Source organism: Temnothorax nylanderi, unplaced genomic scaffold (genome assembly GCF_030848795.1).
Source record: "Temnothorax nylanderi isolate EJ_2023f unplaced genomic scaffold, tnyl_v1.0 TNYL_tig0560_pilon, whole genome shotgun sequence".
Taxonomy (NCBI): Eukaryota; Metazoa; Arthropoda; class Insecta; order Hymenoptera; family Formicidae; genus Temnothorax; species Temnothorax nylanderi.
Genome location: NW_027249622.1, coordinates 91,313 through 108,011, shown reverse-complemented (window position 1 = coordinate 108,011; position 16,699 = coordinate 91,313). Strand labels below are relative to the sequence as shown.

The 16,699-nt window shown below is 38.2% G+C and overlaps 2 protein-coding genes and 1 pseudogene across 5 annotated transcripts; 1 reads left to right on the top strand and 2 right to left on the bottom strand.

Moving 5' to 3' along the window:
* Positions 1-358: 358 nt before the first annotated feature.
* LOC139783927 (sodium leak channel NALCN-like) lies at positions 359-4,206 on the bottom strand. 2 transcript variants are annotated; one of them, XM_071723098.1, is made up of 9 exons: positions 3,662-4,206; positions 3,369-3,489; positions 3,152-3,285; positions 2,906-3,071; positions 2,476-2,665; positions 2,163-2,380; positions 1,767-1,990; positions 1,387-1,623; positions 865-1,015 (listed from the first exon to the last, which is right to left on the bottom strand). In XM_071723098.1, exons 2-6 carry the CDS (start codon positions 3,444-3,446, stop codon positions 2,358-2,360), a joined length of 591 nt encoding a protein of 196 aa, XP_071579199.1. In that variant the 5' UTR covers positions 3,447-3,489; positions 3,662-4,206; the 3' UTR covers positions 865-1,015; positions 1,387-1,623; positions 1,767-1,990; positions 2,163-2,357. The 2 variants fall into 2 exon arrangements, 1 of the variants encoding a protein (XP_071579199.1); XR_011721422.1 differs by lacking the exons at positions 2,476-2,665; positions 2,906-3,071; positions 3,152-3,285; positions 3,369-3,489; positions 3,662-4,206 and adding an exon at positions 359-805 and having other exon boundaries at positions 2,163-2,469.
* A 7-nt stretch (positions 4,207-4,213) lies between these two features.
* LOC139783928 (uncharacterized) lies at positions 4,214-5,797 on the top strand. Of its 3 annotated transcripts, XM_071723099.1 has the most exons (5): positions 4,214-4,307; positions 4,624-4,824; positions 4,886-4,955; positions 5,328-5,502; positions 5,577-5,797. In XM_071723099.1, exons 3-5 carry the CDS (start codon positions 4,919-4,921, stop codon positions 5,794-5,796), a joined length of 432 nt encoding a protein of 143 aa, XP_071579200.1. In that variant the 5' UTR covers positions 4,214-4,307; positions 4,624-4,824; positions 4,886-4,918; the 3' UTR covers position 5,797. The 3 variants fall into 3 exon arrangements, 1 of the variants encoding a protein (XP_071579200.1); XR_011721424.1 differs by lacking the exon at positions 4,214-4,307 and having other exon boundaries at positions 4,569-4,824; positions 4,870-4,945; positions 5,577-5,792; XR_011721423.1 differs by lacking the exon at positions 4,214-4,307 and having other exon boundaries at positions 4,575-4,824; positions 4,886-4,945; positions 5,577-5,792.
* Positions 5,798-7,549: 1,752 nt separating this feature from the next.
* Positions 7,550-10,485, bottom strand: LOC139783926 (putative nuclease HARBI1; annotated as a pseudogene).
* Between the last annotated feature and the right edge of the window lie 6,214 nt (positions 10,486-16,699).

Here is a 16,699-nt window from a genome sequence, read left to right as displayed (position 1 = left end):
GTGGACATAACAGCAATATAACGCATTATATTGAAATTATATAAAATACTATAATTTAATGTAACTGCTACATTAATTGCCGAAAATGTATATAACTGCAATATATATACTACCGAAATACTGTTATATATCTAGTATTGAAATAGCCATAATGCTCGAAGTTATTTGTATCTATAATAACTGTAAAGTTAAAATTTATATCTTTTATGCAGATACATCTCTGAAATAATTACATGTAGATCTATATAAATGTATTGACAATGAGATGCATCTATACAACAGACATAAATTATAACTCCACAGTTATTATAGATACAAATAACGAATTTTTAATGTTTTAAAGAAAAATTAATATTAAAACATATATTTTTTATTGCACAAATTTTTTATTGATGCACACATTCTTCAAGCTTTTTTCTTTTTTCTTTAAGCTTTTTTTTACAGGTTTGAACTATAGATATCATTTATATTAATTTAAGGATTTATTTTCTCCTTTGTATAACAGATAAAAGAGTAGTATATTTAATCGAACACATAAAAAAATCAAATTTTATGGGTGGAAAATTAAGATAAGCAAATCAGTATAATAATTGTATGGAAAGATATAAAATAAAATACACAATTTTACAAAATGCGATTAAAGAGCTCTTGAAAACCTTTCAATCAAACGCACAGATTCTGTAGAAATTTCCACCCATTGTAATATAACTTCCTTGCCTTTCTCCTCTTTACCCTTCTCTACATCTTGAGTGAGCATAGCCGCATTATTTGTAGCACGAAACCCGGCGTTAAGATTGTTTTGTTTCTGCAAAAAAAAAGCGATTATTATTTCCCTAATGCGATTTTAAATCAAATTATCCTCACCGCTCGTATCTTCTTCAAGCAGCCCTGTAACCAAGTTCTGATAGTTTGCTTAGCGACTTCCTCCTCGATTATGTACTCGAATTCTTCTCGTGCAAGAAGGTCCTCCAATTGAAGCGCTTTCCTTATGTCCACTGAGCGGTACGATAACATACTAAAAAATTCTTCAATTTAGAAAAGTATTGACAATACAATTCAAAATATTATAAAAGGTTTCATATTGTCCTTTATAGTGAAAATTTCAGATCGAAAGATGTAAAAGGGAAAAGAAGAAACTCTGCGCGTTTTATCGTATCAAAGATCTGAGAAATCTGAGCATCTAAGAATTTTACTTGAGAAGCTGCTGAATGTTTAATATTATATTCACAATCCTTTTTGTGGAATTTACTTAATAACATCGTGAAAGGTAACGTCTTCGCCATTGTGCAATCGTTCCAGTTCGTAGCACATGTATTTGAAAAGCAGACGATCCTTTTGCGGATCAGTCTCCAATCTGCCCTTCAACAACCACAAGATAAACTTTACCTAAAATGCGCTAACGTCGGCATTTGCTCCTTACAGATTGCGTTTTGTCAATATAACGAGGATTCTCTGATTCGAGATAAGACCATACCCGCTTTACCGGTATAACACCTTTCTGATTGTTATCAACGACGTTCCACGTGTTCTTTATGTCGGCGTGGAAATTCCTTATGTCGGCGTACGATAACAACGCGTCTTCTTCATTTGAATAGAATAGGGAAAAGTTCTCCATGATAATAGCTGTTCGAAAAGAAAGATTTTTAATCCTTGTATTAAATCACTGTAGAAAACTGAACCCAAAATATATTGTTGCGATTTCTCTTTTGTAATCTACGTGATTTCGTGCAAGCTTTCCTTGTTGCACAAGTATGTCGTATACGTACCCACTAAAAGATTCAAGACGATGTAAGTGATGATGACGTAAAAGGTGCAAAAGTAAATTAGAGAAGCGTGGAAATTGCCGCAGTCCATTTCCCAGTAATTATCCGCCGGCGTGCAATAGGGTGGCTGTATCATGCAGTCGTGCATAATTTTGTTCCAATCCTCCCCCGTCACTATGCGAAAGAGCATCGCCACGCCAGTAACCGGTGATTCGAAATTAGCGCGTCTAGATTGCAAAGAGATTACTTCTGATATACCAAGCAGAGGCAGGGCAAGATGAAGAAATATTGTAAAGTGAAAGAAAAATTTAGTATTATTTTGGAAAATCCATATTAAACATTGCGTTTGTATTCTATATATATTTACACATCTTAAAATCTCGTAGATATTTTTCGCACCTTCCTATGCCTTCTCCGTATTTCACCGTGCCGAAGATTATGGTGCCGGCTAACGTCTAGAAGAAGACAAGGAGAAACATGCCGAATATGATGAAGAAGCTCTTGCAAACGGACACACCGACCGTCAACATTAGCATCTTGAGAGTGGTGTGTTTACCGGTGATGGTGAAGAATCTCAGGATCACGACCATAAATTCAATTACATAGGACAGATCGTTCTGAAAACAATATAGTAAAACAAAATGACACCGTGGGAGTGAACGACGAGTGGTAGACGAAAGAAAGGTACGATGTAAAGGATTCTTGAATATACCTGCATCGTGCAGTGTATGATGATCCAGATAATGCCCACGATTGTCACGAGCAAATCGTATCTGATTCTTCTGGACTGCCAATAGCCACGTGGTGTAAAAGCAATAATTTTCATGATTACTTTCACGAGGAAGACCAGTGTCAGAATCGTGGAGACTGTAGCTAAAGCTTCCGTGTGTTTCTCCTCGAGTCTCCATTTCGGGTGAGCAGGATAAAAAAAGAACAGGAAGCAAGATGGCAGATTAAACACGAGCAAATATGCCACATTTACTTTTACCATAATTTAATGATAACCGACAAGAAGCAAATGATTCAAAGAAATAGTCTTTTTGCAATGCTCGTTAAAGTTGCATGATTCTATTGACAGTGGATTGGCCTTGAAAAATATCTATTGGGTCTCATGTATCTGAAAATTACTTTGTTCAACTTACAGAAACGCACAGAAAGGCGCTGTTCACGAGCACCATTGCGGCGATGAACCTCTTGAAATAAATGTTCTGCGTGATGTCATAGATGAAAGCGCGGAACATCTTGCCGTCCGGTCTAGGTAGTAAATGCAGCGGTTGGGCAATCTTCAGACGTTTTTTTAAGTCGCACCTGCATCCCAACAAAAATTCGCAATCTGTAGATCGTGATAGAAATCGCGACATTCGCTGATAAAATATGCGACGCCTCACCATCGTCTTTGATCGACCGTGAGCAAAGCGGTGCCTTTATTCTCAGAGTAATTCGCGATCACGACACCCACGAACAATGTCAAGCCGATCATGCAACCGAGGGAAATATAAATGTGTATATAGATTGAGTGAAGCTGGAAAGAGAATGCAATAAGATATTGACGAATACGATGGCAATAATATTCTTATCCCAAATTTTGAAAAGATAATTACTTACAGGTCCGAGAGCCTTAATAAGGACATCCCGCACGTCAAGCCAGCCTTTGAAAGAAAGCACTTCGAACAGAGCCATCATAGCGTCACCAAAATTATCAAAATTGAATCTTTTAGGATTAGCCCTGAAAAATACGTATAAAATTAGTACGACGAATATATGGTATCTTTATATTAGAAATGTTTATAATATATATAATATATATGTTTATTAACTTTAGCAAAAGAAATGTTTATAATAAAGTACAGCTAATATTAGTCAAAGAAAATTTTCCGGAATTACATGATTTAGCTTACCAAACGCGCGGTACCAATATGGATGGATAACTCTCGTTTTTTCCCGGTCACAGTTTCATCTTCGTCACGAACACTCTTCTCATAAATACACCGACGCACTCCTCGCGCTTCAAAATCGTGGGATCGTTGCATCTTGCTAATCTACCACCATACAGAGGACGTCGGCGCCAGGAGACGTTCGGTGGAAGAGACGATGTAGCGCGGCGTCTCGGTACTGGATAGCCTGCCGTCGTGCGCGGGTGACGATCCGGCCAGGTATCGATCACTGGAGAACTCGTAGCGGTTTTTTTTCGCAGCCGATTGTGCTGGTGATGTCGTAGTTGCTCGACGATGGCTCCCACCGATGCTTCTGCGATTCCTGTAATCTCTTCTTTCGATTTGTCTATCGCCGCAGTATCTTCTGGTGATGCTTTTGCGGTTTCTCGTGGCTCAGTTTCTCCTTCTTTCGAAGGAATACTTTCGGAAGCGACACTTTAAGCGTCGTCTACAATGGCAGCAGGAGTGGTGGATTAAGACTGTACAATGTCAGAGTAAGCTGGTTTTCTGGTGTAATAGGGCGTAGAGTAAGGCCGTAAGCGAAATGGTTGAATTCAGCGTCGTCTACAATGGCAGCAGGAGTGGTGGATTAAGACTGTACGATGTCAGAGTAAGCTGGTTTTCTGGTGTAATAGGGCGTAGAGTAAGGCCGTAAGCGAAATGGTTGAATTCCATTTCCTACAGTCTGCTCCCTTACTGTCCTTTACTCTCAGCCAATGAGAGTTCGACAGTAACAAAAGCGCACGTGACAGGGAGCCGGTCAAGCCGGTGTAGTTTGAATTGTCTTCTTCTCCTCCTCTTGACATTAGCGTATGTCATATCCATCGCGTCGCATCACGCGACGAATATGATATACGCTAACGTCAATTAATTGTGCGTTGACTTCCGACTTACGACTAAACGGTCACGACAATCCTCGTGCGTAGGCTCTTAACCTGCAAGTATGTCGGACATGGAATTGACGGAATACCTTTCGGAAGATGAGCTCAGCAGTGACAGAGAGCTAATTGCCGTGGTCCGAGTTAATAGATTTTTGTACGACAAGACCGAAAAGTTATACGCCAATGGAAATGTGAAGACTGCAGCATGGATGCAGGTCGGCGCGAGCCTCACTCATCCACTAGAAGGTAAGTTTATTTCGATTATTTTGAAATGTTGATACAGTTTTGTAGTGATTTGTTGTTACAGTATATTCAATGAACGATATGTCACAGTAAATCGATGAAGGACATGTTTAACAGAATGCAGGTAAAGTTAGGTTAGCTTATAACTTTGGGACACTGGGAAAAGAAATTGTTAAGCCCCTTGCACAACGCCAGGCAACAGGGAATAGGAATAGGGAATAGAAATCAGAAATCATGTATAAATGCAGAATAAACAGTGACACAGGCAATAGACACAGAGTTTCCGTCACGTTGAAAATTCTGTGCCTATTGCCTGTTGCCAACCAATCATAGCATTCGAATTTTTTAGGTTGTAATTAACAATTTTTGGGTTATTTCCTGTTCCTATTGCCTGTTGCCTGGCATTGTGCAAGAGGCTTAATAATAATAATGTAATAATAAATGTAATAACCTAATAATTTGCATTTTTGTGAAATGAAAGGAATGAAAAATAATTTACTTGTCAGGTCCTGCTGCTGAGAAAAGATTTTATGCCCTGAGGCAGCGCTTTGGAAAAGAGCGGAGGAAAGTCGTGCAGTCTATGCCAAGGTCTGGAGCTGGAGCTGATCAGCCCACATACACACCAACTTGGGTGCTCTACAAGGATCTAACATTCCTGGAGGACATCATCAAACCTAGAAAGTAAGTGTTGTGGCCGGAGAAGTTCTGCATAACAAATGTTGATGACATAATTAATGTTTGTAATGTGATTACAGAACCTCATCCAACTACAAGTCCAAAGCTCTTACAAAGTGTCAAGTGCCAGGACTTCGACCAAGTTCCTCGGTCCTGTCTACGCCTGCTCCTTCTGATGGTCAAGTAACAGTGTTATGCACAATTCCCCCCTTCTCTGCTACAAGCCCAGACACGTCTAGTTCTTGGAATTGGGACTTGCATACAAGACTCGCAAGTAAGGAGATTAAAGATTCATTGTGAGGTCTCACACAGTTTGGTATAACATAATCTGAAGTATTCATCTGTTGCATTTTCAGATACTGATGAGAGTTCTACAGAAGTATCTGAGGACCCCTATTCGCCACCTCCTCCTGCAACACCACCTGCTGTAACACCACCTCCTGCAACACTACCTCCTGCAACACTACCTTCTGCAACACTACCTTCTGCAACACTACCTCCTGCAACACCAGTATCTGCAGTTACTTCGAGGTCTGAAAGCAACATTGGACAGGTGCATAGGGCTATGTCCAAGATTAGTACCAAACGCAAGGTGCCTCCACCTGATTCCTTTGCAACCAGAAAACGACAGGAGATAGACGCTGTCAATAAGTCCTTCATTGAGCAGAATAAGGAACTGACAGACCTTGCAGTGAAGATCGGTGAAGCAATTACGACTCCACCTGCACAGCCAAGTGCCCCGTCAGCAGTTGTTAGCAATGCATCTCCTGGTGTTCAGCCCATGCTGAGTGCCATAGGATTCGCATTAAGTGCAATACCCGAGCATGCTCTGCTTGAATGTCTCATTGGTGTGTTGCAACACATCAATGATTTCTCTAAAACAAAAGTGGACAAGCACAGTGAAGCAAGATTGGAATAGCTGTGATTTTTGCTAAAATTTTTTATTTACTTACTGTAATTTATGACCGATAATTATAATTATAATTATCGGTCATAAAAATTAATGTTTTTAATTTACTTATTGTCTCTATAATTATATTTAATATTATAAATTATAATTACAGACAGTAATTATAATATGATAATCTTATACGAAGACCAAAAAATATTTTGTTTAAATATACACAAATTTATTATTATTGTAAGCTTTTAAGGAATAACTTAAAAGTAGCCTTTAGTTGAACTTTCAACTTATTATGGACTAAAAAAATAAGTCTTCATAATGTGTTCATTTTTGTTTAGTTTCAACACTTACTCGTACTTTTCAGAAATATTAAAGTATTTTTTAGTACATTTATGACGATATGTTTCCAGTTCCGCTTGTTTTATGTTCGTGTAACGCGAGAATGCTTCAGTACGTTGTTGTATTATTGAATACATGCGCAACCTTGCTTAGAACAAAAGGTTTTGTTCGTGATAATTTTCATAAATGGACTGTAAAGTAGAGATTTGTAGGATAGTTTTAGGTTTTTCTTCTTTCTTTTATTTTATCAGTCGTGTGAGAAGCGACCAGGTAGCAAGGTGTAGTTAGACTTTTTCTTTTTAGAAAACGCTCGAAAAATTTTCAGTCACAGCGACGCTGTTTCCAGTGCAACTGCGGTCGTCCGATCTCGCAAGTGAGTGCCTTTTGTAAACTTCGATTGTCTTCCATATTAAAATGAATAGGCTACACAGTATGAAAGGCAGGAGAGAATGATGATGATACTGAGCGAGAGAGAAAGAGAGAGAGAAAGAGAGTGAGTTGATAAGAATCAATAACGAGAGAAATGGACAATAATGCTAGAAAAGAGTGTGATTGAGTGCGTGTTGCGTTTTAAAATAAATGTATGAAGAAATAAGTAGAAATATATTTGATATGTATATATTTTATAAAAAAAATTTTATATACATGATATACGCGAGAGATCATATCTACACACACGCATACACAAAGAGACACAAACACACACACTTCCACTGCAGACCAAAGCATCGAGTTTAAACTGTGTTGGTTTTGTATTGGAGGATGTATTGGAGGTTTTGTATTTTGAGGATAACAAGTAAAAAATAAATGTTATCGCAATTAATGCAATCGTTTATTTTATTCATTTTTCTTATTGACAAACCCATAAACAAAATTATCAGTCTTGAAAATATTTATTATGCTCTTTTCATAGCCAAGTAACGCAGCGTTTAACTGGAGAACTAGGTAGCAAGTTACAACCACATAAAACGCAAGACAAAAGAATTAAACCTACGAAGCACATTATTAAAATATATAGAAAAATCATCACAGGGGGATACGGAAACATAAATTTGACTACGCGGGAGGGTTAATTATTTGACCTTGGAAAGCTGTCACATACTGCCAGGGCACCTGAGCTTCCCCAACTGGAGATACAAAATACTCTTTTAGGTAATTGCGCACGCCTTCAGACTCTGAGCCACCTCGATTAACTCCAGTTCTACCCAACTCTTTGAAAAATACACCAGGGCCAATAGTCCTCCACCGACCGTCATGAATAAGCCCAGCCTCATTCTCAACATCGAGCCAATCGGGAGGGCAATACTGAGAGGCACATCTATCATTATTGTCATTACTGCTCATAATAAAGTTGTGGAGACAAACAAGAGCTTTCAAAATCTCTTGTGTATTTGCTACAGAAAAACGCAATTGTTTGTGCAAAATATGCCAGCGACACTAGTATCCCAAATGTGTTTTCTATGCAGAGGCGAGCTCTACTGAGCCGGTAATTAAAAACACGCTGCTCGCGTGTTAATTGATTGCGTCTTGCATAGGGGCGCATGAGGTATGTGTTAAGAGGGAAGGCCTCATCGGCCACAATCACATGTGGAAAGGGGACATCTCTCCCTGGCAGAGGTGTTGGTGCTGGAATATCAGCGTCACCGGAGGCAAGGTCTGAAGCCAATTCAGAATTTCTCCACACACCACCGTCACTGATCGAACCTGTAAGTTAAACCAAATACTTTATTGCAACGGATTGAGGATTGAGGATTAATTTATTTTCTGTCAGTAGTGTCAGTTATTAAAAGAAGAGACCACCATTACTCACCAAACTGTCCAATGTCCACCCATGTAAATTTATGATTTGCATCACAGAGTGCCAACAGCACCATACTAAAAAATCGCTTGTAGTTGTGGTACTGTGATCCAGAGCATGGCGGTTTCTCGATTTCCATGTGTCTGCCATCAAGAGCACCAATACAGTTTGGAAATTGCCATTTCAACATATATTCTTCACTTATTTTTTTCCAGCCATCGGCATCTAATGTGGGAAGCACAACAGGTTGCAAAACAAGCCAAATAGCACGACAAACTTCTGGTATTATTTTGCAGACCGTAGATTTTCCAACTCTAAATTCCAGATGCTTTGTCCGCATGCTTTCTCCTTGAGCAAGATACCTATGCATAAAAAAAAGACATTCATTCATATCAGATTTTAATTTTTTAAACGCAGAATTGATTGGTACTTACGTCAAGGTCAGGCTCAAACGAAGCCTGGGTGAAAGAGGTGCTCGCATGCTGTGTTTTTCTAGGAGTGGATGCACCAAACTGAGTAAGAATTCAAACTGCTCCGGCCACATCCGAGTATACCCAAAAAATTCTTCGTGATTACTGATACTCAGTTCACGAAATAAGTTAAGGTTGAAACCCTGATCAAATCTGCGCTTGTTTACGGGCCGTACCCACCACCTTCGACGGCTTCGACTTCCAGTAGCTCTCCTCGTCTGAATAATGCGCCACTGAATATTCAGAAGCTGGCTCCATAACATAATAAATAATGCAATTCCAATTTTTTGTAAATCCATGACTGTGCACCAACAACGCTGATATGCCGCAATGCTTTGATATTACCGCCTGTGTACAAACAGATAAATGTATACACGCCAATTAATTTATACAATCACGTATAGAGTACGCGTAATATGAAAGAGATAATTACCTATATGATTGTAAATTAACCGATGTAGATAATCCTCGCTCATCCTCTCGTCATCAAGTACGACATATTGGACCAAGTCGATGGAACACTCACGATCTCTGAGCTCTTTGACGACGAGGCGGGAGACGATGCGGAGTCCGTTCCCCGGCAATTAAGTTAACTCAAGACACGATGGAAAACGTTTCTAGGTTATCTCGCGTGATTTGACGTAAAGGCCGCTTTATATAGCCGGTGTCCAACGACGTTGATTTGCTCATTGTAATCCTTACTATACGCTATTGTAGACACTTGGGCGTAAAGAGATCTTAATTCTACAGCCTACGTCTAACGCCTACTCTTTGCATTCACTACTCCTGCTGCCATTGTAGACGACGCTCGTTGCTTGTTGGATCTGATTAATTTGATCCGCGGATCCGCGAGCGCGCGACCGTCCCGGCCGAAATGTGATGGAATACTTCCTAACCTCTGTCACCATGCATGGCAATGGGCGCGTTCAGCAGATACCAACTGTTGAGTTCGTGTTGTTAACACTTTGCGTTGATTTGTTGATTCTAAAAGTAAGAGCCAATCACGTTCGACTGCTACTGAGTGGCTGTATCTCCTGAACGCGCCCAATCACCGATCTTCTCTTCTCTGCCCTTCCCCTTCCCTATTATAATGTATATATAAATTAAAAAATAATGTATAATATTTATATAATTATTGATACAGAAAATATATTTTTTGATATTTGTATTAGTCAAATCGATTCTTACAAATAAAATAATAATAGATATCTATATTTATTATTTATATAGATATAAAATATATAAAAACCGCGGCGTCTTAGAATAATTGTGTGTATACGTACAATTCTAAAATAAACCAAAATATATGTATATTAATAACTTAAAACATACTTAAGACGAATTAATAAAAGCGAGTCAATGCCGGTCATAGACCAAATTCTATTATTTCAAGACCGTCTTAAGTATGTTTTATGTTATTGTTAATATACATATTTTGGCTTATTTTATAATTGTACGTACAATATATTATTTTAAGACGCCGCGGTCTTGTTTATATAACTTATATTTATATAAATAATAAATCCTATAGATATCAATATTGCACGTTTTGTCAGTATAACGTGTTATGTTGACGTTTTATTGTTGTTATTGTAGTGTAACCAATAAATAACAGAGCAATATAACTATTACAAAACACAGTTATATTACTGCTACAAAAAAGATTGCATAACTGCTATATATATATTACATTACTATAGTTATATTTCATGTTACTTCTGTGTTATATAATAGTTATAGTTTGTGTTTGCTGGGTAGCTATGATCAGCTCTCACAATGTAAAGAAATGACTTGAGATTTGAGAAATTCTTACGTCTCAAGATTTGAGAAACGACTATGAATTCGGGCCTAAGACTCTTTTCAACTTCTGTAGATTTTTTTCTTCAGTCTTAGCTGCCACAATTAGATCATCCAGGTAGGACAAAACAGTGCCGTCAGCGATCAAATCTCTAAATACCGCTCTAATATGTCTCTGAAAAACAGCTGGTGAATTACAGAGTCCGAAAGGAACTTTAAGAAACTCATACTGACCATCTGGTACTATAAACGACGTAAATTTGACACTCTTTTCGTCTACCGCCACGTGGAAAAATCCGTCCTTCAAGTCGAGTGTGCTAAACACTGCTGCCTCTTGCAACCTATCTAATTGATCTTCGACCAAGGGCAAAGGGTTTCTGTCTCTAATTATCTTCTTATTCAACGCCCTATAATCTACACAGAGTCTCCATTCTCCGTTCTTCTTCTCCACTAATACCACGGGACTGGCATAGTCGGATGAACTTGGTCGAACTACTCCATCTTTTATCCAGGACTGGATTATACCATTCACAATTCGAGTTTGCTCGGCCGATAATCTTCGTGCACGTTGATACACCGGAACGTTGTCCGTCAGCATGATTCGCATCTTCACGCCGCTATCCTTAGTCTGTTGTGGCTGATAATCTTCAATCAACTCTTTCAAATCAGCTCTCAAGGTCGTGTTTGTGACATGAGTCACGTCTACTTCATTATCGTCATCTGGCTCATCAAGTACATTTACCACGTGCCCGAACTGCGCACACTTGAAGCACTTCGGCCCTTTCTCTTTATCAGGACAGTCATTGCCTAAATGCTTCTTGCTTCCACAATTAAAACATTTTTTCTGCTTGTCACTGTCTGTCGCCTGTCCAGCTTGAGGCATCTTCTTAGTTTTATCTGGAAGTCGATTCTTCATTGTTGACTTACTTCTAGAATTACTCTTCTGAACTTCGTATTGAGCTAACCTCTTTCTCAGCTCCCTGATTGTGGTTGCTGAGTACAAAATGGTCTTGTTTGCTTCTTCGTCTTGAATACCATCTATTATGTACTGGATTTTGGCATCTAGCTCGATATCGCCATGACTAGCTACTTCCAAAACACGATAAACATACGCCTGATACGATTCGTCATTTCTCTTCTTCACCGAACTTAACCTCTGATGCAACTGCTTGTTGTTTATCGTCTTTGAGAATTCGCTCACCAGAGACTGTCTCAACTTCTTCCAATTCTTGGCAGAGCATTCAAAATTAGCAAATGACTTTGCAGATCCACGCAACAGTCTTTTAGCGTATATAACCTTCTGAGCTTCCGTCCATTGACACACTTCAGCCGTTTCTTCAAAATGGATCAACCAGCCACAACCAGCGATGTACGTTTTCACCGCCGTCTCCGCTAAATGTTTCGAGGGCATCCTCGACGTCTTTAAATGACATAATCACCTGTCTAACAGGGTATACGTCTCGTCGGTTTACTTCTCGGGTCGCATTTACAGCGTGTTTTCCGCTTCTCCTATTGGTGCTCCTTCTCGCCGCTGGCGCTCTTTCCTCATCACTGCTGCCATCTTCACTGTCGTCATCTTCGTCACCCTCGTCGTCTTCTGATTCGTCATCTTCTTCTATAGCGGCCTTTAGCCTATCACGCAGCGTTGCCTTGTCGCCTGTCGTCTTCAGCCCTGGCCCTAATGCGCGCAAGCGCGCTTTCAACTCAGCTACCGTTAAGGGGATCCTGCAGCCGTATGATTTACCGACATTATCGTTTTTCGATGGATCTTTTAATTGGCTTTATAGAATTGCAAAAATCTTTTACAGAATTAAAGTCCGCATAAAAATCTAGGGTAACAAACGCGATTTTATATCAAAAACACCAAAAAATTAAAAATATTACTTATTTGGGCACATACAGCTGTCACCTGACGACAATATTTGCTTGAAACAAAAATTCTGCAGTTTATACATACATAATGTTTATCATCTGCCCTTGGGAAAACATGTAGGAATAATATCGTGCAAGTAAAAGTAAGATTCAATGCGTACAAAAAAAGATCCATCGAAAAATTATTTTAGTAATGCAAATACGGATGCAGAATGACAAGAAGAGCAGCAACAGTAGTTGCCGAATCTTGCGAGAGATGGCGAGCAATCAAACAAGGACAGATGTCATTTCGTTAGACAAAGACAGATATAGGGAAAACAAAATTAGAAAGGTTGACATTATCGACATCGAGGAAGTTCGCCTGTCACTGCAGGATCCCCTTAACCGGTCAACGTCTTCCGCCTTCGACTCTTCTTCGTCTTCTCCGTCGGTAACTTCACTTTCTTTCACGTTGGTCGCGTCTATTGCGTTACCGGACAAAACTTGTCGCAGCCTTTCCGCCAACACGGGTTTACTGCCCTTCACAGACAACTTGAGCTCTTCTAGCTTACGCCTTAATTCTTCCGGTGATAGCGCATTCACGTCTACCACGCTCGTTCCCGCATCGCCTTTGCCGGAATCCGCCATTTTATCGTTACGCCTTTCGTCGAGTCGCCTTGTGTGCACTCAGCACGCAAATCAGTTTCGCACGTCCCGTAACCACACGGCCGCCTGCCAGTTACGATCCGCACCACCGAATCTTCTCGACCGCACGCCTTTAGAGTCACGCCTTAGCGTCGCGTAATGTTTCTGAGGCCGTCTGCCCGTTACGCACGCCGTCGAATTCCGATGCGCACACACCGCACCAGACACCGTACGGAACCGTTCTCCCAGCCAAATCCCGGACGAGCCCCCAATATTTATGTAGGATCTTTAGCCGAGAACAATATTCCGTCACACCGCGCGAGGAAATCTTCTAATAAAACGAAAACGAATACTCGAGACTCATCGCCACACCTCCTCACGCGATCAACGTCTTCCAAAAACTGCCGCTTCCAACACGCCCTCTCCCTCACCAACCTCGCATTCTCACTGAAATGTCTCTATACTAGAATGTCTCTATACTGAAATATCCCTATACTAAAAATGTCTCTATATATCCACTGCTCCTACATCTATATATATATATATATATATATATATCGGTTCCCCCTTTTATATTATTATACATTCTCGTGTTCGGGAAGTCTCTCGGTCATACACTAACCCTCACATCCCTCTTGATCATCTCTTTATTATTTCGGGATTAGCCGATTTATCGGTGGACTCGGGATAATCTTTCTATTGTTTCGGGATTAGCCGATTTATCGGTGGACTCAGGATAATCTTTCTATTGTTTCGGGATTAGCCGATTTATCGGTGGACTCGGGATAATCTTTCTTTATTATTTCGGGATTAGCCGATTTATCGGAGTAATAATATTTCTATTGCAGAATACGTTTGTACGGAAAATTGGAGATCACACAGCGCGTGAGGACATTCAAAGAACTTGCACAAAGTTCTTCACAAATCCCTGCGCAGAGTTATGTTCATGGAAAGGACGGAAGGAAAACTTTTGTATTGAAGGTCTGTGTATTATTAAAATAATGCAAGGTGAGTAATAACTTTGAGATTTTAGCACCAGAAAGTGTCATTTTAACGTTGTTTGACGATAGGGTTTCTCCTTTTCTGTTGTCCGGTTTTTGGCAGAAACGTTAACAATAATGCTCTTGATGCAAACAGACAGTTCAATAATCTAAAAATATGTATTATAGTAGTTAGGAATAGGTATTCCCAATCAGCGTTACCGATATCGATTCGAAAAAGTAACTTTTTTTATACAATTGTCTTGATTGTTTTTTGCAATACTATTCGAAAGAGTTTAAAGATGTTATAGCCATTTCTCACTTAGAGTAGCAAACATAAGAGCTGTGTGGTAATATTGAGATTGTTGCAAACATGGTCGGTTTTCATTACAAACCCAAATTATACTATAATCGTTTTATTATCTGAACGTAAATAAAATAGAATGAAACAGAATGCAAGATAATTGGTCAGTTCTCCTCGTCCAATTGTTCATCATAATAACCTTACTGTTGGAAGTTATCCCCGTCAACCCTAGCAAATCTAAATTTACTGTCATTTATTATCGAATTTTTAGATGTTTTATACATTTTTACATCATTAATTATATTCATTTTGTTCACAGATGCTATTTTGAATATATATCCGGCAACGAAGGAAATTGAATTCGAAGAGACCGTCGCAGAATGGTTCCGGTTTGCTAAACAACGACGAACTCGAACAGCAGAAAAAGAGAAGAAAAAAGCAGAGAGGAGAAAGTAAAGACAACGAAGGCAAGACAGACTCTTTCAAGGTTACAGAGTCTTCTTTAGATAAAAGATAAAGATACTTTCTGTTGTCATACAATCGTGGGCAAAATGCCTTTGTGTCCTTTGTCAAAAAGTCCTTTTTATTTCTTTTTTATTCATAAACATTATTATTAGTAACTAAATTCAAGAAACCCACGACGGAATAAAAAAGTCTACACCGGTGACCGGAATTGCTGTGCTGTGAGTTTTTGTTTGCCTTCTGGCACGCGCAGTATAACTTGATTGAATCGAAGGTCCTGCTGTGCCTTATACACGATCTTTGCACGAAAACATTTGCCGTCTTTAACGAGTGATGCAATCGCGTAACACTACTACGTATAATAAATAATAAAGAGGTGGGATGTATTATGTAACTGTGATAGCGACATTGCAAAAACTGACGTATTATTTGATCACGGCCATCACTCGGTATCTAGTCAATTAGTATCTATATATTAGTCGCCCTATTAGTATCTAGTCGATAGGCGAAGTTTGCAGGAAATGCAAAAAATGTTCCTAATATAAAAAATATTCCTAATTTTAAGTTTGTTACATTTTGATATTATTGATTTAATACACATTATAATTATTTCGTTTGGTGTAATACATACATTTTATTAATAAATAGGAATTGTGAATCAGTATACTTTTATTCAATTTTCGTAACGCGCTCATTACCTTATTATAACTGTAACATTACAGTTATATCTATTGTTATATTGCCGTAAATATAAACAGCAATGTTACAGCTAGTTTAATGGCAATATTGCAGTTACGCCAACTGTTAGGTAATAGTTAAATAACACGTTATGTAACATGTTATATTGCTGAGTTGGAAATTGTAACTTACATGTAAGTTGCATGTAAGTTACAATTTCACTCTGGTTGATATAACCTGTTATATTCGGTTACATTGCCGTTACATTGCTGCTATATTACTGTGTTCACTGGGTTTTTAGAAAATATTACGACTATATGCGTTTACAAAAACACATTAATTTAAAACAGTTTTTCGTACATCAATTTCATAAAATTAATTATTTTTTACCAGCATGCTACAATTTAAAAGAAAAAATAATTTTGCGATTCTATGCGTTATGTGTTAAAATTAAATCTTCCAAAGTTAAAATGTCAAAGACCTCATTTTCAAGCAAAACTATGGCTATGCATAGTAGAGTGAAGTAAAACATGTTTTTAACATAAACATTAGTCATAATGTGATATGCGTAGTTATTCTTTTCAAAAAGTGTAATATTATTTTTAAAATGTTATATTATTATTTAAATGTTATTTTCACATATTTATATGTAAAATTTATGTTCAAAGTTTTATTTTTGTCAAGTATTACTCATTGTATTACTTTTATTCATTGTAATACATTCGTTGTACTTACAAATTATATTTTACGTTGATTAAAATAACAAAATAATATATAATACAAGAAATAAAAATAAAATATAAGTAACTAAAAGACTTGCTGTGTATTAATCCAAATTTTATTTTTAGGTATCATCCACTTAACTAATGTGGGATCAAAATATCCAAAATTGAGCTTCACATATGGAGATAACAATAAAGTTTTCCATTTCTTCATACCACATGTATACACAATATTGTACTAAATTTTGTATAT

Excerpts from the sequence above, each read along its gene's own strand:
- LOC139783928 (XM_071723099.1), top strand. The coding sequence starts at position 4,919 with ATGAAGGACATGTTTAACAGAATGCAGGTAAAGTTAG. Across the intron at positions 4,956-5,327 it reads CAGAATGCAGGTAAAGTTAG|GTCCTGCTGCTGAGAAAAGA; the intron begins GTTAGCTTATAA and ends TTTACTTGTCAG. Across the intron at positions 5,503-5,576 it reads GACATCATCAAACCTAGAAA|AACCTCATCCAACTACAAGT; the intron begins GTAAGTGTTGTG and ends ATGTGATTACAG.
- LOC139783927 (XM_071723098.1), bottom strand. The coding sequence starts at position 3,446 with ATGATGGCTCTGTTCGAAGTGCTTTCTTTCAAAGGCTGGCTTGACGTG. Across the intron at positions 2,666-2,905 it reads GCGCCTTTCTGTGCGTTTCT|ACTCGAGGAGAAACACACGG; the intron begins GTAAGTTGAACA and ends CCCGAAATGGAG. Across the intron at positions 2,381-2,475 it reads TCATACACTGCACGATGCAG|AACGATCTGTCCTATGTAAT; the intron begins GTATATTCAAGA and ends TATTGTTTTCAG.